We start from the raw sequence: 26,962 nt of genomic DNA, 5'->3' as shown, positions 1-26,962 counted from the left end.
GTGCCCTCTCCGCGTCTTCGAAAGCAAAGAAGTGGTGCACGAACAAAAAGAAAAGGCGCGCTCAGATCCGCTACACCAGCTCGCGTGCGCATTAACAATCGTGTTTTTTTTTTTTTTTTTTTTTTTTTTACAGCAGTTTTTTATATAGTTTGGGTTCCGTGGATTTTAAGTGTGCGCGACCAAAAGCTCTGCGCTCGCACCGCCGCACGCGCCGTACGCGCGCGCCTTCCCCAGATAAAGGATTCGAAATAAATAACCAAAATAAAGCGTTGACGAAAACGCGTGCAAGATGCCATTTGTTTTAGGCTCTTGTTGCAGACTCCGGCACGTGCGGCTCGTGGAACACCGTTCCCTGCATTCTCCTTGATGCTTGGGTTATTAGCAGTAGGTCTATTCAGTAGATTAGTTATCAATATACTCTGTTTCATACTTAGCGTGCAACGCTGTCAAAGCTACTGGCGCGAGCGTGGGGCTTGATCTCACTGATCATTTGCACGCGTTCTCGCGCAAACGAAACCATAGATGAAGCCACGTGCTCGCGCCAGTAGCTTTGACAGCGTTGCACGCTAAGTATGAAACAGAGTATAGGTATGCCATTTTCAAGATCAGCAGACTCTCAGGTAGATAATAAAGGTTTCTGAAAATTTTTCCGCTGTGCGACCCGCGTCGGCCATGTCTTCGCTCGCACCCTCTCTTTGTCGTCGTTCGAAGCGCTTTCGTGCCTAGGTTCCTTTCTTTCTGCTCTCCCGGGGTGGCGGTCCCCGAAAAATAAAATAAAGCGAAACAAGTATTTCGGTTGTTTATTAAAAAGAAGAGAAGAAACAAAATCAAACAAAATTGTTAAAACAGTGGCGTTTTCCTTGCTACCGCTTTCCAGCCAGGCTTTTAGTTTGTCTGGGAGCCAATCTATTTCTGGCTAAGCTGCGGCTGGTCCCAGCTTCTTGGCCTTGCTCCGACAACGAGCATCCGAGCGAGTCAACCCGTGAGTGAACTGAGTTTGGTGATATCGGTGAACGGCTGTGCAATGAGTGAGCGTGATATCGAGCACGAGTATGACTTCCGTGATCTCGGTTATATTTCGTGATATTGAATGCGATCACAGCGCGTGTGTCATTTCTGTTTAGTAACTTCCGATTGCATTTTTATTTCGGTAAATAGTAGTTTACTATAACTATTTTTCCGAGTAGCTTCTACTCAAAGTACCAATTAATTTCGAATTTTAGTGGAAGGTTTGCTCATCAACAAAAATCCCTGCACAAAAAGCGGTAAGATATTGGAAGATCAGCTGATATTTGCGGGGGGGGGGGGGGGGGGGAAGCATGCTAAAATGTACGTTTCGACTAGTAGGTTAATGAGCACCTTGGTCTAAAACAGAGCGTTAAGACAAGGACAAAGCATGTGGCGTAAGCAAAGGAAGAGAGGAGGGGGTAATGTTTTGGACGGTCTGAAATTCCTTACAAATTTCATGAGCGCCCCACTGCAACAATCCTGCTACGACACGCTGGGAGAGGACATGTCGCGAATGCGGTCGAGGAACTTCTGGATTAGCGCCAAAGACTGGCGTTTATTTTTGTCCCGAAGCTCAAAGAGACTTGACGCATTTGAAGAAAGGGCATGTTCCCGCATCTCCCCAACGTATGGAAACTCTTGCCCGCTACAGGAGGTGTACACACTGCATCCTCACCCAAAGGAGGCAACAAAATGCAGCACCCGCTCTGAAAATCATCTGTGCTCCCGTAGTTTCTGCTGTACTTGAAGAATCGCGAGCTAAAGGGCAACGCAAAGGTGACCTTTTTGAGTTGCCTTTCCTCCCAAGACTCAGAATATGCAGGTCTTCCAAGAATCGAAGATTGTTCGAAAAACATTCCCCCGATGTGTTTACATAAAAAAAAAAAATTAACAAGCAGTGCTTGGGAGTGCTTTAAGTACATGGTAATTAGAGAACTACTTAAAGCAGGTTTAGAAAACCTGTACTTTACTTGAAGTACATTCTCTGAGCATATACTTGTACTTTAATAAAGTATTTTTTTCTAGTGGTTTCCGACAAAAATACAACTCCCGACTTCAAACTACATTCCCATACTTTGAAAACAAAAAATGGTGTATCGTCGTGTGAAAACACCCTATCTCCTTTTGAGAAGTCATCTTGCCTATTCTCTGAGTACAGTAATAACGGCTATAAAACCGATACAAGTAAGTGCCTTATAAGTGTATTGTTTTAAATAGTTCGTTAGCGAGAGTAGAACAATTGCTCTGTGGCGACTTGACTTAGCCAATATATGCCGCCATTTCCAAAAAAAAAAGTGATGCACCTCCGATTATTCTTGAGCAATGTATACCGGTTAAAAAAAGACACTGTATAGGGGACGAGAGCGCATTATAAAAGATTGTGTTAAAAAGTACTTGCACTTTACTTTGAAAGTGCATCGTATTTATAGTACTTCACTTGAAGTACATTACACATTGGGAACTTTAAGTACATAACCCCTCATTTATTTTGTACTTCACTTCAGGTACTTTAGATCTACTTTACGCAACACTGTAAATAAGCGAACACTGTTCGCAAAATCAAGCTGAGGAAGTACTCAACCTCTAAGTAGAAATGACGCATCCGCAGTAGGTCCTTGACCCCCCCAAAAAGTACAAAAAAAAAAAAGACAAACACGCTTTCGTTTCAGTTTGATTATAAAAAACCTGCTGTCTATGCTCTGCTTCCGTATTCCTTGCAGCTCTTTTCAGTATCATGCCGGATCTTGCTTGTGTTCGTCACCTTTTACGTCCTCTGAGTCAAGCGAGGTCGTTGTGCTTTCAGTGACATTTCCGTCCACTACGAAACGCACAAGAGCTGGGACTATTACGCATGGGGAATGTGAACTGGAATATAAAGGCGTTTCTCTGAAAGGCATCCGGTGTATTCTCCTAAGATACTGCAACATGCGTCTGCTAGTTTTCCTAACGTTATGTTCTTTCGAGTATTGCGTTTCGATTTCCCAAAACGCTGATTCGCCTTTGGACCCCACCAAAGACGCATGGACGGTGAGTATCCCTAAACATTTTTTCGACTTTTGTCTCAAGACAAAAACAGCCAACACTCGGGACGAAGCAGACGTTGCGCGAAGAAAATGGCGTATTTCGCTTTTGCTGCAGTGCACCACCATTTCCTTTAAAAGAAAACATTGGCTGTCCGGCAAAGAATATCGATGCATATAAAGAAAAAACGAAGTGCCTGTTTGTGTGTGTGTGAGTGTGTGTGTGGGGGTGCGTGCGTGCGTGCGTGCGTGCGTGCGTGCGTGCGTGCGTGCGTGCGTGCGTTTTTACGAACATCACGTGTACCTGGTTGACTGAACTCCCAGAAAAGCGTTCCACAGCGTTGTAAGAGGCCCTGGAAAAGTCGTGTTCTATAATCGAAGGAGAGCGCGCTCACTCTCTTTTCTCAGCCCCGTAGAACTCAATCCTTACATTGACCCGGGGTATATTATATACTCAATCATTACATTGACCCGGGGTATAAACCCCGGGCCAATGATCTGTTGCTAAGCAGTCAAAGGTGCGGGAAAGCGTGAGCACGCGCAGTTAGAACAAACTTTTTTTTTAATTGTAAAAAGGAATTTTTATTGGGTAGTGTAGTGCGACAAAAATACAAGGGGAAAATTAATCTGTTCCTTATCACATTTGGTTTACCCCACTTTTGAGCTGAGTACTTGAATTGGTGGTTTATAAACGCGAATTCAGCTCTAATTAAATTAACATCATTTATTGATAAAATACGTGATCATTCGCACTTTTAAAACTAGGCCCTTGTTGTGATATAAAAAAAAAAAAACTAGTACGAAGCTTCGAATGAAATGAGTAGACTTTATTATTTTTGGTAGGACCCTTCCTTTAACTTTGGTTTATTGTTCAATAGAAATTTGTATTTATTTTGCGACAGCGATAATTGGAAATGCTGCGTTTTGTCTTATAGATCAATCTGTGACGAACACTAGCTTGGAAAATGCCTCATCTAGGTATTTTTTACCTTTTATGTAATCCAGGCTGTCTAAAATTATATGCACCACTTTTATCAGTGTTTCCAACAGCGAAAGAGGACAGTCAGCATTTGCTGAGAACCCTTTCAAATGAAGCTACGAAAAATTAAAGGTCTCCCAGCTGTTGTTGTTGTTGTTCTTTACTGTTTTTGATACCAGCTCGTGAGTTGTGTAGAATTCATATATCGTAGTATATGTTCAGGATCTGACATCGCAATTCCCGAACTTCAAAAAAAAAAAAAAAAACATACTCAAGATATAAGGCCAATAGCCTGAAAACGTAATTCGGCTGACACTCGTCTTACAAGAGAGTTCGTTGGCATAATTTTTCTCAAATAATTTGGCTAGGAAAGTCACCAAGGTAAGAGTGTGGGCATCCTAGAGAAGACTGATAATTACTTATCCGTGATTTGGCAGGTGCACGGTTATCTTTGGCTCGTAAAAAACTCGCATTACAACGCAGTTTTTTTTTTTTCATATAACTACGTCCTCGACCGATAGTATCAAAAATTAGTAATTGAAACCTACTGTCTAAATAAGAAGTAGCAAAGCATTTAAAAGAAAGATGTTATTTGTTGATATTCATTATTACATACCATGCATTTTCATTCTCTTGAAATTCGGCTTGATTTTTAATGTATCACTTTTTGCAAAGTTCGTTCCATATTTATTTCTGCAACGTCCACCATTCATTTCAATTTATTTCACTCTAGAGTTTCCTTATACTATAGTTCATATTTTGCCTCAGAACACATCTCTTGGTTCAAAGTAGCTCGTCTTGAAATATAGAACCAAAAAATATGTTGTGAAAAAAACTTTCTTACTTTTGAGTTAAACCGCCTTGTTCGATTGCACTGCACCTTTCAGTCAACTAAATGGCGAAACTTTAATTGTCGTGAATATATGCCGGCTGTCTTACCTGTATCAAGGCTTGTATTTTTGCGAGTTAGTGCATGTCCAACGGGAAAATACAGCACGAAATAAATAAAGGACAACAACGCGAGAAGTAAGCAGTTAAGGGCGCTGACTGCAACTGAAGGTTTTTTTGCACGTAACAGAAAAATAAACGTAAAAGAATCGGAAAAGGAAAGAAAGAAAAAAAGAAAAAATAAACCCGATAAGACTCGTCACATTCAGCGGTTTTTATTTACGAAATCTTCCGGGTTTATTTAGTTTAATGTTTCAATTCGATAAAAAATAACTCTACATACCACATCAAGGTTTGTTCATTCACGACAATTGTGTCATTTACAATGATAAAGCATTCTTGATCACAGTCATGTTATCCTGGTCAATGCATGAACGTTCATAACGTTCCTGTTTTTCTTTTTTCTGTTTATCACTACTGTTTTTTATCGATCGGTCGCTTCAAATTATTGAAGAAGGCTCTATTATTGGACACATCGCTGCCATAGAACATTTTTATTTGTTCGACAAATTAGAGCAAACGCACGATCAAAATTAAGTTAGCGTCGTGAATTTTTATACAGAAAGAGAAGCAATTCGTTCATTGCAGCACGGCTGATAATGTGCGGTGTTTAACATGATGCATCGCTCACTTGTGATCACACTAGCGCTTGCCGGTACAATGCTCGTGGCAACTTTTCCTACAATAAACTTACTTTGCTTTTTTTTTCACTACTGCCCAAGTGAAAGGAATGAAATATTATGTTCCATAAATATTTAAGTGTCTCTAAGGTTCTACACGAACTTGTATACGATTGAAATAATGCGCATAGGTTCCGGTCGTTTTATTAAACAAATCATATAAGAACTTGGTTTTATTTTCACCTTAATAATAACCATGAAAATGAGGATTTTTTGTGTAACGCAATACTTCTGATAAATTACTTTTCAACAATTTCTGGAATTGTAGCAACCTGCCTGAGTTACTAATATTTACCTTTGATATTCACTCATACCGTGATATGGCGATTTTGTTATTATCTCGACTAACTGTATTCATACCCCTTGAGAGAAAAAAAAAATGTCTTGAAGTACTCAAGTAAATAAATTATTGTTTTCAGGCTTTCATTTCACACAAAGTCCAGACCAGGGTGTAAGATAGACAGGTGGGGAAACGAGAGCCGAATGAGCGACCGGATTGTGTCCTCCTCGGTTTTCTCTTTTTCTGTAGCGCCATCTATGTGGAGCACCGCGAACTCTCACTCCAGGTTGGCGACCGGTGGCGACCGGCTAAACTGACAGAGATGGTTTCTCGTGGATTTTCTATAGAGGACTGTCGTGCTCTCGGTTTATTTTGCGCACTCTCCCATAAAGTTCCATGCAAATACGATTCCGATTTTTTTCCTCTCGCCGCAGCGCCATCTGTCGCAAATCGGGAGTACCCGCAAGCAGCCGAGTAAACAATCCGGTCACGGCGGCGCGGTGGGCCTTCTATGGGCCGTTTCCCCACCTGCCTATCTTACACCCTGGTCCAGACGTATACACAGGGCCGGATTTCGAGGGGGGGGGGGGTCCGGATGTCCTGACCCCCCTCTTGATTTCTGCATGTGTAAAATTTAGGGCGTGAAACGAGGGAGAGGGGGAGGGGTTTCCTAAACAAATGGTACGCCGACCAACACCTGACCCCCCACTCAGGAAATTCCTGCATCCGCCCCTGTATACACATATTCGTTCATTATGTGACCGTTCTTTTTTTCTTTGTTTTTAGTTGTCTCGGTGTTGTATTGCAGGTTATGTCGCAGAAAAAGAAATTTTACCTCTTGTACCGTTCTAATGAAAATGATACGCTAATGGGAGGAACATCAAAGTGCGTTCAAACAAAATCCTACGATATTGACACTGCGCAAAAGACTTTGAAGAACAGAATACTTTATAGAGATGATAAAACAGGTCAAATGTAAGTACAAACGCTTGACGAATTTAAACTTTTTTCTGAAGCCTAGCGTAAGCACTTTTTTTTTATTTATGATACCTGGTCTTGCTGCTATGCATACCTTACAACTGCCTTTCTTGCACTTTTTTCTTTGCATGTCTTTCTTTTCCGCAACCTTTCACTCCTTTTTAATTCAGGTAATAAACTTACAATTTAAAGGGACCATGAAATGATTTTAAAATCTAATTTCATCCACCGCACGTCGTAAAAGGTGTGAAAAGAAACACAAAAACACAGAACTAGGGAGCCAAAAAAAATTATTTGCTATAGAACTTTTAAAAGAAAACTGGACTCTTTTGCGACTTCTTTCCTTCGAAAGCTCTGCCTTTTCACTACGATGCATCCGCAGAAATGGAGCACGTCAGCCGAATCCACGTCGCCTATTGGGTAAGAGCCTACCTCACCAGCACCGCGATCGTAAACAATAAATAGCCGGCGAATGTTTCCTAAAAGTTTTGTTAAATAATATTCAGACCCACATTTTGTAGCATAATGAGAGATGTGTGGCGAAAATTGCCAAATTTGATAATGCTGAGAGCCAAGCGCCATCTATCGTGTTGTAAACGAAGCAACTACTGCGCGTGCGCAGTAGGGCAGGGCTGGCAGGGCCTACTTCAGAACGGTTATTTCCTTTGGTTTCCTTCCTCTCAAAACTCTGACTGACTGAACGTTTATTTTTCTACGTGTTCATCTCGCGCGTGCCGACTTCAAGCAGCAAGAAACAAATGTACTTAAAACAGACCACGACGAACAAGAACGCTGGATCCACAAACACCCGAGAAGAGCGACAACAGCCGCGAATCGCGCTCCGACGAAGCTCTCAGAATATAGGCCTAGCAGGCACTCCGACTCGGCGCAGCGTTGCTTCGTCGCAAGACCGTCTGTCTGCCTGCGACCGGCTGGCGTGCTGAATGGAACACGCCCGCGCTACCCTTGTGGGGTACCCTTGTGGACCCTTCCCGTATAATAGTTTGATCGCTGACCTCAATTTTACGTTAAGAGGTGAGGTCAATCTCTTCCCCTTGTTTTCCGAGGCAGTGTTGACGAACACTCGTCGAAAAGGGACCCTCGTCGATTCTCTCTTCTTGTTTTGTGTGATATAGAGCTGAAATAAACGCTGTATGGATTACCTTCGTAACACGGTATGTACACTTTGTTATTGGTATGCCATTTTTATCCTGACAGACTGCACGTCACTGTCGAGCTGTAACAGTTCGTGAGAGGTATACGTGCAATACCGGTCCAACCTTTCTTTGCCGAGTGTCGCGTCAGTATCGAGTTGCAATCGTAAAAGATCGGTCCCGAAGCGCTTCCATCAAACGCGCGCGTCCACTCCGAGTGTTAACAGGTATTTACGTGGCTCTTGCTGACACTCGTAGTTCAAACGTATCTTTTTTAACGTCGGCTCGCTCCTGCATCTCCGAGACCGCGAAAAACGCTGCGGCAATTTGTTTCCATCTACGTCGCTTTGCAAACGACTGACACTGGCCGCCTTTTGCCAACAATGACAGTTGGGTTGACTTCTGGAGTCTTCACCGGAAGACTCACTGCACTTCCCAACAGGCATACCGGTGTATGGGACTAGTCCCATGCTGTCGCTGTAGCGCAACATATCTCGTTGAATTTCGCTCAGCTGCGATGCGGCGATGAGAGGCGCCGATTCAGAAAATACATCGGTGACATCGGCGCAGTAAAACCTACCGGCGCACCCCAACTCGTCGCCGCTAATGCTCCCATCTCCTACTGCCGAGAGAAGTTCCGGTTCCGGAAATAGCGTACGTCACGGCTTGTTTTGCGGTCAAGAAAAAGTCGATATTTCATTAATTTGTTTGTGTAGAAGTTAATAAACCGAGACGAAAACGGGTGCCTGTTCGGCATTCAGTGAACATTGACGGTTTAATGTAAACGTTATCTGGAAAAAGTAAAAAAGTCATTTCATGGTCCCTTTAACTTTTTATTTATTTCTAATGATGAACACAATACCTGCCATTTTATTCATAAAAATATGAGTTACTATAAAGCGTATTAATTATTATGTCATTATATTACTCCTTTATGCGTGTTAATCCTTAGGGAGTCAAATTCGGTATTTATCACTATCAAGAAATCTAACGATACTCTCCCATATTATGACGTCATATCAGTTGGCACCCTGGATACTACAAGTAAGTGCGCAGCGCGACTGTTGTGATTTTCTTTATAATGCCAGATAGATGTTGACGACGCAACGTCATAATTAAGTTTTCGCACTGTGGTGATAAGTGTCCGCATATCTAAATGCGGGGCACTCGCCTTGGTTCAAGAGATGTGTTCAAAGTCGAAGGATGAGGGAAGGTTTATATATATATATATATATATATATATATATATATATTTTCAGGCCCTTCAAAATCATTATAAATGTGCCAATCAAGTCCAGCTTTCATGGCCACAAAACTGCACAGCTGTGCAGATCTGTATTGTTGATTGGATCGATAACGTTTATAACATCCCAGTAACGTATAAAAAATATTTTATTGCTGCGAATCATTGAACACAGGTGCGAAATAGTTACTTTAAAGTTTTGTACGCGCAGCGAAAATGTTTTGTAGCGTCAACTGCACTTCGCTGCAGGTACTGCTTCAAGCTAAGTCTCTCTAAGTAATCGAAACGACGCAGTAAAATTAACCAGTTTTGTTTGAGAACTGTACAAGAAGTAACTGAATATGACGTCCAATCAATTGCTAGTCTGTCATCTAATTCAAGCTGCTGCTGTAGAGGAAGGTTATGCTGTAACTTTGAGGTATTAAGTTTTAAACTGCGGTTGAACATGTTGAAGGAAAAAAAAAAAGAACATTACGAGATCTATTAAGATTACTGATGTTACTTTTACAATGTGTCGGGAAGAAGATTTCACATAAAATGTTAACACTTTCATTCATTAGGCAGTGCATAAAATTATATATATATATAACCTAACAAAACACTGCCGTTACTAAATCTTCTTGGCCTAAAAATACAGAGATACAAAAGTATTGTGTAAATATCTTGAGCAATTTCATTTTGGTTATATTATGATTTTTAATTAACCATTTCATGACCCGTGACCAGTTTCAGCGACAAAAGATTATCAGCTCCTCTTCACTGACAACAAAACTTGTCACACCGTGAGGAGTGTTGACGACGACCGTAAGTAAAAATTAAATATGGTTTCTTATTTGTTTACGTAGTAGTGGGATTTTCGGACTGGAAATGCAAAGGTTATCGACTTTGAATTATTTGTAAATTTATTTAGGTAGCCACATAGCGTTTGTTTTTTCTGTTGGCTTTGGTAGCGCAGTAGCAACAAGTGTCACGCATATCTTCACCGAGTTTGAGCAAGTCATTCATGACCGTGTGTGGATAGCAAGCTATCACATCGTACCTTAAAAGTTACCTTTCTACTCGGGATGTTGTTTTCAATTGTCGATGAGTCACGTCTTATACAGCGCGCTAATAAGAGTCAGACAATTAACACGGTAAGGTGCATTAAACATCACGTTCGTTCTCCGTATGTTTCTTTGTTGTTTTGCATTGTACTTTTTGCTTATAATCCTTTTTAACCAGTACTATGGTGCTCGGGTTAAACATAACAGCAGCATAATAAAAAGATTGGCTTATATAAATTATATTAACCCAAAGTATCCTTTAGATTCATTGCGAAGTGGTTTATTTATTTTCAGACATGCTTCCAATACAAAAAAAAAACACATTAAACAATATAGCGTAATGTTTCCAAATTCAGTCTTTTTTATCAAATATTGCGCATATCGGCTATATCAGTGATGAAGCCCAGTGATGGCCTTTGGCGAAACGGCTATCTTTAAACGTTTAGAATGAAGTAAAAAAAATACGCCGTATTTTAACGGATTTACTAAAACCTTTGGGAGAAGCACATTATTTAACACAGAAATATAATTTCGTTTTTCAGAATTCCAAGTGTGGATGACTGAAGGTCACGATCCGAAGGATATAGACCATGGCTGTGAACAGGCCTACCAAGGCGCCCCATTAATCTTCAGTTGCCCAACGCCTAGAGAAAAGTACTATATATACAATAAAACCATATGCAACTAATAATACACAGAAATGTCGCTCGCATGGCATTTACGGTAACAGCTCCTCTAAAGGCACGAATAAATATTAAGCTGTCAAAGTTACAGAAGACACAGAGGCGAGAAACTTCTTTACAAATTGTTACCTGACTGGTAGGACACACAAGAAACACGCGCCTGTATTTAAATTAATTTTTATCCGTAGCGTTTTCTTTTTAAGTGGACCACTTTTCTTTTAATTAAAAAATGTGTTTACGTTAACCTACACTTGAGAAACCACCTTAAATCCACCCCCCCCCCCCCCACACACATACATTTTTTTGTAGTTTTTAATAACTAGTTTGTTTAGAGATGTGGCAGTCTATGCCATGCTGTCAATGCTTCCCCTGTCTGCTACTATGTCAGAGAGTACAATGCGGGGGTCATACAGTCATTGTTGTCCCGTATGTACTAGTATAATATATGATTGTTGTAAATATTTATTTACTATTGAATATCAGGAAGGCGACGTTGCACTGACTACATTGTAAACCGAACTCCGAATGGTACAAAAAATGCTTCTAAGACTAAAAATGTGGCCATTAATTTCCTTCAAATATCTACATTCTCAATTCTTACCCGAAATAAAAAAGAAACACGGATGATATTATTTTCATCCGCGCTTTGGGACCGCAAGCGTTACGTCTGTTGCTCGATTGGAAACTTTAGCGCACCCCTGCGCTTACCACGTACTTCAACTCTCTCTCTCAAATTGCCTGATGTAGTGGTTTTAGATGAGGCTCGGTAAGTTTATAATTGAAGCCATATGTTCATTTTACTCATTAGAAAGCTGATGAAAAACTTTTAATTATTTATCCGACTTATCGTGAGGGATAACCTCTCCCCGCCTCCCCCTCGCTCCCCAGTATGTCTCCCTGGTCGTACCAAGGCCGGTTCCCACATGCAGCGGAGCGCTGATACAGCGCTGTTCCCGTGTCGTCAGCTGCTTATCGTCTGCCATGAGCAACAGTTTTGACGGCGCGATTCTCCCGTCAGCACGCGCTTAGCGCAAAGTCGCCGCTGTGCTTAGAGGGGTACTCCACCGATTTTTTGAGCTACCTCAACTAACTATATTTTCTGACTCCACGGCTTTTAGCCTTTCCGGTATGCTATTTAGCATCGCGAAATACATAATAGGTATTGTGAAATCGGCGAATGAAAATGGTGCAAAAACCAATATTCAAATATTCGCGCACTTTTCAGTGCCGTGACGTCAGTGGCAGGCAGGCTTGCCAGTCGAGGAAGTAGTCTAAAAATAGAATATGCCAATCAATTGTTCCGTGCTGGAGCGCGGATACGGGAGCGAGCTTCCAAAGCACTCATTTGACACCAAGAAACTGCTTCAGATCCGTTGGGAACAACTTCTGTAGTCCAAAAAGGTAACCCATGCCTTCCACTGACGTCACTTTGTTGTTGTTGCCAGTAGAGACTTTCAGTTTGAAAAACATGGTGAAGACCAAAACTCTAAATTCAATAACTTCGCGAAAAAACAATATTTTCACCTAATATTTGGGATACTATTTTAGCAATGTTTGTTGGTTAGTTTAGCAAAATTTCAAGCAAATCGAAGACAATGAAAAAACCGGTGGAGTACCCCTGTATGTGTGAACAGGCCTTAAAGCCCCTTTAAGGCCTTAAAGCCCATTTAAGGCCTGTTCACACACATACAGCGGAGCAGGATGCAACAATTTTTGTACTTTGCGCAAATACCGCTTAAAACGGATCCCTGACGTTAATGACCTATGAAACACTCGTTCGTTTTTCACCCCACGCAATAGAAGTTCCAGAAAAAAATTAACGAAAAACGAGCACCGGTCACCCCCTCAACTCGCAGCCAGAAAAAGCGGCCACGTGATCTGGAGCCGATTATATGCCGCCAGTGTTGATCATAGCCACGCGCTGGGGTTGGCAAAGCGCAGGACACGCGCTGAGTTCAAGATATTCTTATGGCTCGACTGTTGTCGCCGTTGCAGCGATTGGACACGGGCCACTACCCGAATGCTTCTCGAGGCATCGATTGTCACGAGCCCAGATCGAATGCTTAGGCAGTCTTCGCGTCCACTGTGCGAACAGCATTTGAAAATCGTCACCGCAAAGCCCGATGACGCATTCCCGGGGATCGTACTGTTGCCATTGTCCCCACAGCTCCGTCATCGAATTTCGCGAAGGAGCAAAAGGCGGCTTTGGAAGGAGAGATTGAAAGAAAAGCTCCGCTTTCATCCTTTGAATTCCGCCGCGACGAAGACGCTTGTTGGTCAGTGCTGTTGCGTTCGAGTATTCTTGGGTCCCACTAGTGCCAGGAAGCTGGTGCAAAGTAAGAAATATTTCTACCCAATGTCGTTGCACAGCCCCTTTGACTCACCTGCACAGACCGCATAAAACCAGGGTCAGCTGCTTATACCCCATACAACGTGATGCACGTTAAAGACCCCAGGCTAGCGGTTGTACCGCACTGGCTAAATTTCTCATCTACAGCTGGGAGACTCGTCGCCCCTGTGAGGCAGACCAAGTTCTAGGCTGTATAAACACACACACAACCCAATTATTATTATTACCCCATACAAAAGGCAGTCTGCCAGCAGATTCGAACGCAGCTCAGCACGAGATCCGTGCTTCGAACGCAGTATTGCAACGAGCTCAGAGAGAAACTTGGTGCGCGGCATTAAAACCACGGAAATTGCAGTAACTCATGTCTTCAAACTTCACGTATTGTGTATGATGTATAAGCATTTTTTTTTAATCTGTTTGAATTAAAATAAACACCCCGCATATTTTTCTTACCAGCATTCACAGCACACCGATTCCGATATAAAGTAAGAGCTAAGTAAAAATAATGATTGTAAGGTTGAAAGCATTTTAAAGGGGCCATGAAACGATTTTTTAACTTCTTCCTCCTTAGCTTTAATCCTTAACTCAAAAGCGAATAGAGAAACCACGTCATTGAGACATGCTTGGGCACCGGTACGACGACTCCAAGCTTCCACCGTCCTTTTTAAAAACATAATGGAACTTGTCACTCGCAAGTGACAATAAGTTCCGTCAGGGCAATCATTGTACACGGACGCGAACGCAAATATTCGTCGACGGATTAATTGTTGACGAGCGCATACGTCCGAGTGACGCAGTTCTCGTGCCCAAAGCGTGAGGTGGGGTCGGCTGACGTGTTTTGGGTAGCGCGGATGTACCATAGTGAAAAGGCGGAAAGCTTTCGAAGGAAAGGAGGTACGATATAGACCGTTACATTTTCAAATGTTCGTGCCGAAAAGCTTACTTTTGACTTTCTACCCCTTTTTTTAACACTAAACGATATACGATTAGTAAAGTCCCAATCTAAAATCATGTATCCCAGCCGAAACCCTATTTCATGGCCACTTTAAGAAAGAGAATATCCTACTTTCAAATATTAATTTAAAAAAAAAAAAAAAAAAAAAAAAAAACATTATATAGTCACTGAGAGAATCAAAAGGCCAGTGAGGGGTTCGAGCAGTCCAGCCTCTAGCGCGTGCTCCTTTCCTTCCACAATTCGCTTCGGCAACTTATGAGCCTCGAGTGTGCACGCATGCACGCGCAGCCAAATCACGGCGGAAGGTAATCAACGGGCGCTGGAGGCCGGGCAAGACGTCCTTGCCGTTCTCACCGTGCCAGTGACTATGCGGGCAGAAACTGGGGGAGACGAGGAGAGGCAAGAGCGCGGACGTATTAGAACACCGAGCTCTGGGGTGGACACAAAGCTTTACTCACAATTGTCTCCACTTGGGAATGTTCGGCCGCGTTCTAAAGCGTTCAACGAGTGCAATGGAGACGAAGGTAGCTAGCTTCGCGTCTACCCTCTAATCATTCCTACCAGAGCGCGGTCTGTTTTTGCGTTACCGCGAGCTTTCGACTCCTCTCACTTTTTGCCCTAATTGGTGACGCAAACTGGGAACGAGTGCCATTTACACATCAAACGTGAACATCTTCAATATTCCGTTTTACCTCACGATGAACGCACAACGCCGCTGGCCTTCTGAAGGCTACGTGACACTCACGTGACATTGAATTGGTTCCGATCAACGTTACTGGAGCAAGCTCAGTTTCGCAGCTCATTATTCTCGCCTGCAGAGGCGAGTGGCCCAGGTGGCGGTCACGAGAACTAGCGGCACTGCAGTCGGATTTTGCTTACTTGTCTCGCGCGTTGTCTGCTACCACTGCATTGAGAGCTCTCTTTACTTTTTTTCTTTTCGTCGTTTTTTTTTTCTTTACTTCCATGTGTATAATAGCAACAAAAAAAAAAGATGATGAAGATAAAGTGTAATAGACCACAGAGATCAGAGTCAGCGCAGTGTGAGTGTTCTTTCCTTGAGTGTTTGAAATTTATTTTTGTGTGTGTCTGTTTCTTCGGGCTGTGAAGTGTTAGTATGAATCACCAACTCGCCCAAGCTCAAGTATTGGTATTCAAGCTTGGCGGGGCAGACAATCCGGAAGCAAGACTCGATTGCAGTGCTGCTAGCTCTCGTGACCGCCACTGAGCCCACGTCGCAGGCGGAGCTGTGAAACTGAGCTTGCTCTAGTAGCGTTGGTTCCGATGGCTCGTGTACTCCGTTCAACTTGAAGCTAAGACTAGAAGCTCCGCCTTCAGCGCGAGCTTTCTGCCCTTGCTAACACAAGTGTGAAAGCGCAGACACGCGCAATCAAAGCACTGCCGTAAGCCAGCGAGCTCGCGCTGAAGGCGGAGCTTCTAGCCTCGGCTTGAGGGTGAACGGAGCATAGCGTCGTCTGGTTAAAATGGCAAAAGGTCCATTTAGAATTGCACGGGCCCGAGCGGGCAGGTTGGGGTGGAGCCTTACCGCCGAATTCAGAAACCTCACCCAAACTACACTTAAACTGAAGGGCCCCTCCACTTCCTCGAGGAAGGCGCAAGGGCCGGCGCTGGCCAATCGCGAGGACGGATCCGCCGTCGCGATTGGCCAGCGCCGGCCCTCGCGCCTTCCTCGAGGAAGTGGAGGGGCCCTTTAGTTTGAGTGTAGTTTGAGTGAGGTTTCTGAATTCGGCGGTTAGTGTCCCGGTGCTTTCGCATATTGAAGTTATTTCAGGTGCCATACCGATTACTTCCCAAGTCTGTCGACTTTTGGAATACGTCGTGCTAAGCAATCTTTTTCAGTGGAAATATAGGGACCTGGGCAACGCTGTATCTTGACCGCTGTCTAAGGGCGAGTTCGTTTGAGTCAAGGAGGTTAGAAGTACTTAGTTTGAGTCCAGTTTTCCGTGCAATACTCTGCGAGTGCGATGCATTCTGGGAGAGAACTCGAACGGTGCCAATGCGTGTGAAACGAACTCGCTATCAATTAGGAATCTCGACGTGGATAACGCGAATTAGTGTCTTTCGTCACTGCCATACTCTAGTTCACAAGAAAACCAGATTTTATTGTGTTTTTCAACGAAACTGGGTTAATATCACCGACCAAAAATAGTCGTGTTAGGTGCAAACTACCCGATCGGTGGTAATATAATTTAAATTTTATCAAAACAATATGTTTGTACGTTATAAAACAAAAATGATATTGCTTGAACTTAAATTTTAGCTAAAATCGCAACATCCTATTTTTTTTTATTTTTTTTTTACTTAAGATTTGAGGGAAATGGTGTGAACTGAGCGCGAACCAAACATCCACGACCAACTCTATCCACGCTTTACACACGCGCCAAACTACAGCCGCCATTGCTGACCTTCTCTTGTCTCACCGAGATGCCGAGCAACTGAAACGGTAGTTGGCGATCCTCTACAAAGGCCGATGCTTTAGAAAGGACACAGTTGAAACTAATGTGGCAATAACCTGGCCTGCTATGGTAATGATGAAGAGAAATAAACGAAATGAGAGGAAACAAAAACTGAAGGTCAGTTATGGCGGCGTCCATGCACAGCTGCTGCAAAGCGTCTATACTTACGACTACTCCATCTGAGCGATCCCTATGGAAGAGCCTGCTCCTGGCTGATGATGATGATGCGGCTTTTCCCTTTAAACCGGGCGAGTTCGAAGAGTCTTCGTGCCCTAGGCGAAAAAACCTATAAGCTATCTGTTCTAAATTTTCTTCCACCAGTGTTCCAGACGCGCTTTCGTCCTTCGCACGCAGTGCATAGTAGAAAAATCATGCCTGTCTTCTGGACAGTGGCGTCACAAGGGGGGGGGGGGGGGGGGGGGGCGGACCGCGCCGAGTGCAGAGCTCAGGGGGGTGTCGCGGCGGGCCGTGGGGGCGGGGGGGGGGGGGGGGGGAGTCACGGCGGGAGCGTGTGTGGGAGGGGGGGGGGAGGTGTCGCGGCGGGCTTCCGCCCCGGGTGCCGCTGACCCTCGTGACGCCACTGCTTGTGGAGGGTCGTCTGCTCCGCCTGTATTAGCGGCGAGATGCTTCGGTGGCGCCCTAGTTAGGTTACCTTTCGTGACGTCATTACCTTGTGAACAACAAATTCGATGGTGTTTGTAATGGGCATGGTGAAAGCCTGAAATCATAGCGCTCTCAAAGTAACACTGCCAACACCGTCAAAATTGAAGTTCTTACATTCCTCTTAATTCCGTCGATTTGATATCCTTTGCTGACGTGTAGGGCGAAAAAGGGCACTGCACCCGGGGAGGATGGCGTTACGCCTGCCATGTTGAAGAACCTACCGGATGAGGGAAAACATGCTCTCCTTGATCACTACAACAGGATATGGGAAGAACACACTCTACCACAGGGTTGGAAGCATTCAACGGTCATCCCAATTCCAAAACCAAACAAGCCCAAAGATAAGATGGCGAATCTTAGACCAATCTCGCTAACTTCGAACATATGTAAGACTATGGAAAGAATGGTTCTGGAAAGAATAAACTGGGCACTAGAAAGCAGAAACAGCCTACACCCGATGCAGACAGGGTTCAGAAAAGGGTTGTGCACACAAGATAGCCTAGCAATGCTTCACCACGACCTGACAAGCAGAAAGGTTACCAAAGTACCAAAATTCCTAGTGGCCGTCGACATCAGGAAAGCGTTCGACTCAATCCCACACAAATCTGTCATAGCCAGCGCGAAAGAAAATGAAATCGAAGGCAACATGCTCCGCTTCATTCAAGATTTCTTCGAAGAACGCACATATAAAGTTAAGGTAGGGGAAACAGAGGGACTGATTCAATACAATAGGATAGGAGTCCCCCAAGGAGCAATACTCTCTCCGACCCTATTCAACATAACGATGACTGCTCTGGCAAAAAAACTAGAAAAGATCCCAAACTTATCATTCACAATTTACGCAGACGATGTAACAATATGGACCAAGGGAGGGCAGACTGGAAAACAAGTCAAGGCGATTAAAGAGGCACTGAGAGCAATAGACGACTTCGCAGAAGAAGTCGGGCTACAAGTTGCTCCAGAGAAGACAGCCTTGGTCATCATCGCGACACCAGAAGGAAGGAAGGCAACAGCAAGCAAACACAAGTTCACCTCCGCAGGAAAACAGCTAGAACCAACCAGCTCGACAAAAATCCTCGGCATGAACATCAGCCAAGACGGAAAAGCGAAGGAGTGGCTAGAAGGTCTACGAAAAAGCTGGACACATATCCTTGGAATCATCAGAAGAACGGCTGCAAAATCATGGGGTGCCAACGAAAATACACTAAGAACGTTAATACATGCCTTCTTAGTGTCTAAGGCAATCTACGGGTACAACTACGCCACACTCACTAAGACACAACAGGAGAAAATCAAATGCCTGATGAGGAAAGCCCAAAGAGTCGTAACGGGCCTCCCGAACCACGCAAGATTAGAAGAGGTCAGGAAATGGGCGCTCCTCAACGACATCGAGGACATTGCCCGGGAAGGCGCTGTTTCGCAAATAATAAGGCTTCACGGAACAAAACCAGGGAGGGTCATCCTAACCAAGCTTAGAAAAATCAACCTGCAGATGGAGGAGCCCGAGGAACCCCTACCACCGTGGGAAACCTCTCTGCCACAAGAAGGAAAACCGCCGCCCAACGCAGGGAGGGAAACAGCAAGCACGAGGCACCAAAATAGAATTCAAGCGCTTAAGGACCCCAACAAGGAAGTGATATACACTGACGCAACTGTTACAAGGGAGAATCGTGCAGCCTGTGCCTGGTATAACATCACCACGGAGAAAACAGGCAGAGCAATTCTGCCTGAAAAGACAACCGTCAGAGACGCAGAAATAGAAGCGATAGCCAAGACAATTAAGGACCATCAAGGCAACACCGGAAGAAAATATTACATTTTCTCGGACTCGAGGGAAGCCATCCAGGAGTACAGGAGCCCAGCCACAACACTGAAAACGGTGCAAGAAACAAGTAAATACAACAAGGTACTGCGGTGGGCTAGTTGGTTCATACTTAGTGTTTGAACAGCGCAAAGACGACAGGAAGATAGAAGAGAAGAGGACAGGACGAGCGCTGACTATCAACTGATGCTATTTATTCAGAAGAGGATGAAGTGCGCGAGACTCGAGAGTGCCAAAATGCACTTTTTTCATCAGACACACGCGCGGCAGCTTTTTGCACGGGAATGGCCTGTGCCAGCAGGCGTCACCTTTTCTTCAACCGAAAGCGCAACCAGAAAACAAAAGAAAGAAAAGAAAAGAAGGAAAGAAAAGAAAGGAAAAGAAAAGAAAAAAGAAAAGAAAAAAGAAAAAGGAGAAAAAGCACGTGCTATAGTTTGCTGACCCAGGCGTGGTAACCTTCGCCACCTGGAGACCATTGAGCGTGCGATTGCCGCCTTTCTTCTTTTAGGAGCCTTTGTGTAGATTCTGCGCATTGTGATGTCCAGCGGTCTTCGCCTGATGGTGACCAATGATCTTGGAAGGTGTCAACTAAACTAAGGCCTTTCCCGCACATGCCTAGGTTGCTCTTCAAGGAATTCTATTTCTTTGGCAAGCAAGGTTATTGATGGAGAGCTGATGGCTCCTTCCCCTCTTTTGTATATAGAAAAGGCCTCCACGATCTCCCGCGTCCTAAAGTCGTGATGTCTTTTTAGGATGGTGCATTGACCGAATAAAGGGGAGCACAAACATTCGCTGCAATGCCTAACCAAGTTACTGCCTGAGGTGTTTCCTATGAAGGCGGCATGTTCCCTCAGTCGATCATTGATACATCTTCCGGTCTGCCCAATGTATGAACGACCGCAGGAGAGAGGCAAGTCATATACAGCACCTTCTGTACATTCCGTGAATTGTCTCGCGTGCTTCTTCCCGCATGGTGTTTGGGAGATGGAGAGGGATGTAGAATTCACCTTTTTGCACATCCGGCCAAGCTTGTTGGGTGCCGAAAACACAACTCGGACTCCTACCTTGGCTGCAGTTCTTTTGAGGCTGTGGGAGATTCCATGAAGATACGGGATGACTGCCGTGGGTAACTTTTCCTTGGTTACGTTTTGACAAGGTTCAGCTTGGCTACGAGACTCTTGTAGAAGCCTCTCCGCCACGCTGCATATAATATGATCTGGGAAGCCCGCATTTTTAGTCGATTCACTTGAGTGGTAAAGCTACTCGAGACCTGGTGGTGACAAGACCTGTGAAGGGCGTTTTTTATGGCTGCAACAGCAATGCCTCACTTGACTAGCTTTGAATGTGCGGATGAAAACGGAAGGAAGGATTTTTTAGAGCGGGGCGAATACTTCCAACAGACATGATCTCCGAATAGAAGTGTCAAATCTAAAAATCGCAGCTGTTGCTCCTCGGGTAACTCATTTGTCAGAGTGAACGGGCGGAGAGTAGACTTGAACGTATTAAAAATATCTCCCACATCTTTTGATCCAGTGTCATCGGATGGTCTGTACAAGACAAGAAAGTCATCAACGTATCGAAATATTTTGATGACTGACGAGTCCCGGAGTGAAATTTCTAATAATCTGTCATAGAAGGCTAGGAGTAGATCACTGAGCGCCGGGGCTATGAATGATCCTATACAAACACCTTCGCGTTGCCGGTAAAACTCACTCCTGAACACTACTGTTGTGGAGCGTAAGTAAAGCATGAGGAGATTCAAGAAGTCCTCAGCTGCGGTACCGACTGAGTTCTGAAATTTTAGAGGTCCATATCTATCAATGCCGTCGTTGACTGTTTCACAAATAGAGTCGTGAGGAAGGGAATAGTATAAGTCCTTAATGTCCACAGAGAAGGCCAAAACCTTCCCTTTGGGAAGTTGTTGAAGGTAATCTGACACCATGGACGGTGTTCTGACCAAGTAGGGATCTTCAACTTCCAAGACGAATAAGGACTTCTGGAGGTAGTACCCCAGAAGGCGCTGCCTTGTTCCTCGTTCCGAGACAATGACCCGAAAAGGGCAAGCCATCTTGTGTGTCTTGGCCGAAAAGAAGGCCTCCAGGGAAAGGCCTTTGCAATTCCTCACTGATGAAGCGAGTTTCGTTAGATTTAGCCGCTCGCACATCTTGACGGCTTCCTTCTTCGTCTTTTCAGGTTTGTAACTCTTCAATAATGTAAAGTTACTTGTGATGGCCTCCGCGGCCTTCTGATTGTAGATGTCGTCGGGAACTATGGCGAACCCGCCTTCTTTGTCCGACAAGAGCAACTTTAAATTTGCCTCACGGAGCGTGGAGATTGTGTCCTCAGTGCGAATCGAACTGGTGCCTTTTGATGATCTGCGGAGACAATCCACGCCGTCTCGGATGACTCCTTCGACGTTTTCTGCGTCCGCGCGGGCTGCGGTGCTTCTTACCATGGAAAGCAGCTCGGGCTTGCTTAGTTCGGGTTGATTGCAGAATTTGGGGCCTAGGCAAAGGACACGCCGTGCCTTGTCCGGCACGTCGGTGTTGCCGATGACGTGGACTGCCTGACCTTCCGGTGAGCGGCATTCCCTTTTCTTGGGTAGCGTGGCCAGGATCTGAAGCCACTGGACCTCTGTGATTCGTGATGCGGTTTGTAGTTCTCTCTGAACGCGCCTTGTGGCTTGATCGAAAGGTGCCTCTCGGTGGCAGGCTTCATGAATGCAATCCTTGAAGAAGCGGATTTGCCTCCAGGCTTCTGACCTGAGGATGCGGCAGATCCGAAGACAGCAGCGGTTTTCACAATGCGCAGAATCTACACAAAGGCTCCTAAAAGAAGAAAGGCGGCAATCGCACGCTCAATGGTCTCCAGGTGGCGAAGGTTACCACGCCTGGGTCAGCAAACTATAGCACGTGCTTTTTCTCCTTTTTCTTTTTTCTTTTCTTTTTTATTTTCTTTTCCTTTCTTTTCTTTCCTTCCTTTCTTTTCTTTCTTTTGTTTTCTGGTTGCGCTTTCGGTTGAAGAAAAGGTGACGCCTGCTGGCACAGGCCATTCCCGTGCAAAAAGCTGCCGCGCGTGTGTCTGATGAAAAAAGTGCATTTTGGCACTCTCGAGTCTCGCGCACTTCATCCTCTTCTGAATAAATAGCATCAGTTGATAGTCAGCGCTCGTCCTGGCCTCTTCTCTTCTATCTTCCTGTCGTCTTTGCGCTGTTCAAACACCAAGTAAATACATCGATGAAGCCAAGAAAGCTGGCACGAGCTTTACGCTTGAGTGGGTCCCAGGGCATGCGGGGATCCAGGGCCACGACAGGGCGGAGCGGGAAGCGAAGGCGACGGTCATACACCATTATAGCACCCTTAGTCAACTTCCCGCGGTAGACTCCATCGATGCCACGGACCCCTACGATTACCCACCAGACATCGCAAAACAAGTAAATAAAGAAAAAGGAAAAAAAGGCTGGAAGCTCTAAGGCCAATACCCCCCGCCCTTCCAAATATGAGACTCAGCAGATGGCAAAGAGTATGTCTGAGAAGAATCATCTCGGAAGCTGCAAACACGCCTGAAACTCTCCACAGGAAAGGCATTATTAAATCTAGTGAATGCACATCCTGTGGGTTCACTGGACCAGCAGGACTAAAACACCTCATTTGGGACTGCCCAACATGGGAGAGGGCAAGAGCAAGGCACATCAAGCAAAACAAAATCAAGGACTTTAGGGACTGGTGCCAACCAGTCTTTAACTTTGAAGAGAGCGATCGCAATAGAGGTCTAGTCAAGAGCCTACTAGACTTCATTGCGACGACAGGAATCAGAAAGTTCCTCTGACCTAATTACCCCTTAATTTCCCTTTCCTGGAAGGCTATCGGCTTCAGCCACGTGACTTTCTTTCTAATAAAAACGATTTTTCTATCTCTATCTTTGCTGACGTCATAGTCACCATTCGGCCAATTGTGGCGGGCCGACCACAGCGACGCTTTCGATCGCTCACGTCGCCAATAGAGGTTGTCTGAGTCAGCCGTCGTTTTAAAACCCAGTGCATATGCTAGCATCGCCTCTGAGTGAAGCCGGCGATCTACCAGTGGCGTTGGCAGCAGGCACTCACAGTAGACAACTAGGTGTTCAACTGTCTCAGGTTTTTTTCTGCGCGCGCGGCACATCGTGGAAACCACCGTGGTGGAAATCACCTTGGGGTCAAACCGCTCCCGGTATACCAGAGTTCGTAGAGCGCCCGCTCGCGCCTCGAACAGAATGCGGCTGCCTAAGCTGTTGTATATAGAGCAGGGTTTCAGCCGCGATCAGTTTCTTGTTTTGACTGTACACCAGCAGCCTTGGCTTCGCTTGAGCGGCTTCAAACCACTGGAAGGCCTCCCTCTCACGTACTCTGCTTCTCACTTTGGACTCTAACCTCTCACCCGTCACTACCTCTAAGGGTTCTGCAAAGAAGCCATACTTTTTTTTGGAGTGCACGGATAAAGGCGCTTCTGCCACCTTGTTCTTGTCCCAGTCATGTGAGTGTGTACAAATAGTTGTTTGGCCCATCGGTTTTGATTCATGTGGCATCATAGCTTATCTTGCTGGTGGCTTCCCTGGCTTCGAAGCTAGACCATCCTAGGTCTCCCTGGACGGCTTCGTTAGCCACATTTCCGTGGCAGCCCATAGCCTGTCGCCCCACAGCTCGTTGTCGTCGTTCCAGAAATTTTCGTAATTAATTAGGGACGCACACTACAGCATTCGCGAAAGTCAAGCCCGGAACCATTACTGCCTTCCACACTTCCCGTGTAACTAGGAACCTATTGCAGCTCCAGAGACTTCTTTTTCGGAGGGCGTTGGCCCCTCGCCCTGCCGACTGGCGAAGATGAGCGATATGCTCTCGAATGTATTCCGGCGTTATTGGCTAGGATGACACCCAAATATTTGTACGAGTCCTCAAGTGGCACCACCTCGTCACCCAACTTAAGTGTACAGCAATGCGTGTCTTCGGCCCCTGAGAACTGTACAAGCGCAGATATATATATATATTTTTTTTTTTTTGCGTTGAAGCCTAGGTGTCGCACAGCAGCCTCCGCAGTGCATATATCCAATAGCCGCTGCATATTTTCCGCTGTCTCAGCCATTAAAACGATGTCGTCGGCGAAGGTGAGCCCTGGAAGCACCCAGTTCACCTCCTCGCCATTCCCTAGGTGGGTTAAAGAGAAGCTCTTGACTGAATCAGCCTCTCCTCCTTCCCAGCCTAGTAGAGCATGTAGAGGAGCGGGGAGAGCGGACAGCCCTGACGAAGTCCCCAACTCACAATCACGTCTTCGGAGTCTACCCCTTTCATTTCTGCCCTCACCTTATTGCCCTCATAAAGAGGTTGGACGAGAGAAACACACTGTTGTGGCGGGTCTAGTTGTTCCAAACATTGAATGGGTGTCATCCTACCCTGTAGACGTAGCAACCCAGAAGAGGACGACGACGAAGCAGCAAGCGGACTGAAGCTCGAGCGGAAGGAGGGCGCGCAGTCTGAATTACTGAATTACAATCTGGTTGGTGACCAGATCAGAATTCTATTAAAATAACTTATAAGTGATGACCCGGACAGAGCCGCTTCACATTCTAAGCACCATCATGACTAACGGTCGAAACTCTATATCAGGGATGGGCAAAATACATGCAAATATGTATCGAAATACAAATACAAAATACTTCGTCAAAAATGTATTTAATTACAAATCTAATTACATTTCCAAAAAAGCATTTAAGTACAAGATACAAATACAACCATATAATAATAATAATAATAATAATAATAATAATAATAATAATAATGCCTTTATTTTTTTCATCACATGATGAAGGGTAGGCCGGGGAAAAAAGCTGTGAAAACAGCTTGACGGGTCCCCGACCTCCTACAGTGGCAGAAACATAACAGCTCAAACAAACAAACAAAAGCAAAGACAAAAAAAATAGCTGTTACAAAAAGAGCCCCGGCATGACAGATTGTCACAGAAACCGTTACACTGTGCGGTTATTGTACATAGTAATTTCGAAGCTCATTCATAGAAAGCGAGTCCAGTTGAAAGTCACGACTAATAAAGCTGTTAAGTAAATGTGGTAAAGTATATTTTAACATTTGCAGGCCATAGTTAGTTCTATGAGGTACCATCCTCCAATATTCAGCGTGCCGTGTAGGATAGGTTACAACATTTCTAGTTAACCTCGCGAGAGTCGTCAGGAATTGTGAGTTTCGTTTTTGATCTCTTTTAAAACCAGCGGTCAATCTGTAACTGTACAAGTTATGTATGGTTATGACAGAGTATTTTTTGAACAAACTAGCAGTATGAAAGTCATGTGGGGCGTTGCAGATAATTCTAACCATTTTCTTTTGAAGCAGGAATATCTTTTCTAGGTTTCCAGCTGTGGTCGTGCCCCAGATAAGGTGGCAATAGCTGAGATAAGAGAAAAAAAGAGAGTTGTAAATAATCAGTTTGGCGGAAGTTGGTAAGATAGAGCGGTTGCGGTTTGCTAATCCAACAATGCTAGATAATTTAGATATTACATATTGTACATGGTTATCCCATGACATGCTCTCAGAAAAGATGACTCCAAGTGTCTTAAAGCTATTAACGATTTCAATGGGCATTGTGTTTAAGATGAGGCTATTAGCGCATGATAAAACGTTACTTTTCGGACGAAAAAGAATGGCTTTCGTTTTATTTGTGTTTATTTGCAATGAATTTGTCTGTGCCCAAGACTCCAGTTTTGATAACGTTATATTTGCATGGGCTATCAGTAAATTTGGCTCGTCAGCGGAAAAAAATATGCTAGTATCGTCCGCATAAATGACTAGTTTAACCGTTTGATCTATGTTCACTATATCGTTTACATATATATTGAATAGAAAGGAACCTAGAATGCTTCCTTGAGGGACACCTGACGTGATAGTTCTCGTTGCAGATGAATGGCCGTTTAGGTATACGTACTGTTGCCGGTGTTTAAGGTAAGAGTTCAGAAGCATTAACGGGCCGCCCCGAAAACCATAATGTTCGAGTTTCTGTAAGAGTATTTTATGATTTAGGCTATCGAAAGCTTTAGTGAAATCGATGAAAACACCAAGTACTAGTTTTCTATTTTCGAATTGCTCTAGAATATGTTCTTTTTGTGCTAGGAGGGCCGCTTCAGTTGAAAGATTTTTTCTAAAGCCAAATTGAGCCGAGTTTAATAAACCACACCTGTCAGAAAATTGGCTAAACCGGTGATGTAGCACTTTCTCAAGAACCTTTGAAAAGACTGGGAGTATCGAAATAGGGCGGTAGTTTCCTACGTCATCTTTCGCACCCTTCTTATGCAGCACTAACACTTTGGCCAATTGCATCCCTTTAGGAAAAACACTCGTAGCAATAGCAACATTAAAAATATGCGTTAGCAAGGGAGCAATCAGATCTATAACATACTTCACCGGGCGAATCTGAATATTGTCGGCGTCAGTGGAACCACTATTTTTTAATAGCATTGTTATAGAGATTACTTCCATCGGAACAACTGGGTCCAAAAAGATAGAGTTAACATTGCTTTGATCAATGTGTCTGTATGCATTAGGGTTGGTTGGAGTGTTGCCAAATTTAATAAAGAATTCATTAAACACATCTGCCAAGAGGCCTCCCGTTAATTTTTCTCCATTTAAAGTCAACTCGTCAAC

At 44.4% G+C, this 26,962-nt stretch overlaps 1 protein-coding gene across 1 annotated transcript; it reads left to right on the top strand.

Annotated features, from left to right (window-relative positions):
• The first annotated feature begins 2,934 nt into the window (after nt 1-2,934).
• On the top strand, nt 2,935-11,022 carry LOC115309483. The gene is made up of 5 exons (XM_040217970.1): nt 2,935-3,036; nt 6,725-6,891; nt 9,001-9,092; nt 10,018-10,095; nt 10,877-11,022. The coding sequence occupies exons 1-5, from the start codon at nt 2,935-2,937 to the stop codon at nt 11,020-11,022; spliced, it is 585 nt and encodes a 194-aa protein (XP_040073904.1).
• The last annotated feature ends 15,940 nt before the right edge of the window (nt 11,023-26,962 follow it).

Source organism: Ixodes scapularis, unplaced genomic scaffold (assembly GCF_016920785.2).
Source record: "Ixodes scapularis isolate PalLabHiFi unplaced genomic scaffold, ASM1692078v2 PGA_scaffold40__2_contigs__length_1045541, whole genome shotgun sequence".
Classification (NCBI taxonomy): domain Eukaryota; kingdom Metazoa; phylum Arthropoda; class Arachnida; order Ixodida; family Ixodidae; genus Ixodes; species Ixodes scapularis.
This window is presented reverse-complemented; position numbering and strand designations above follow the sequence as displayed.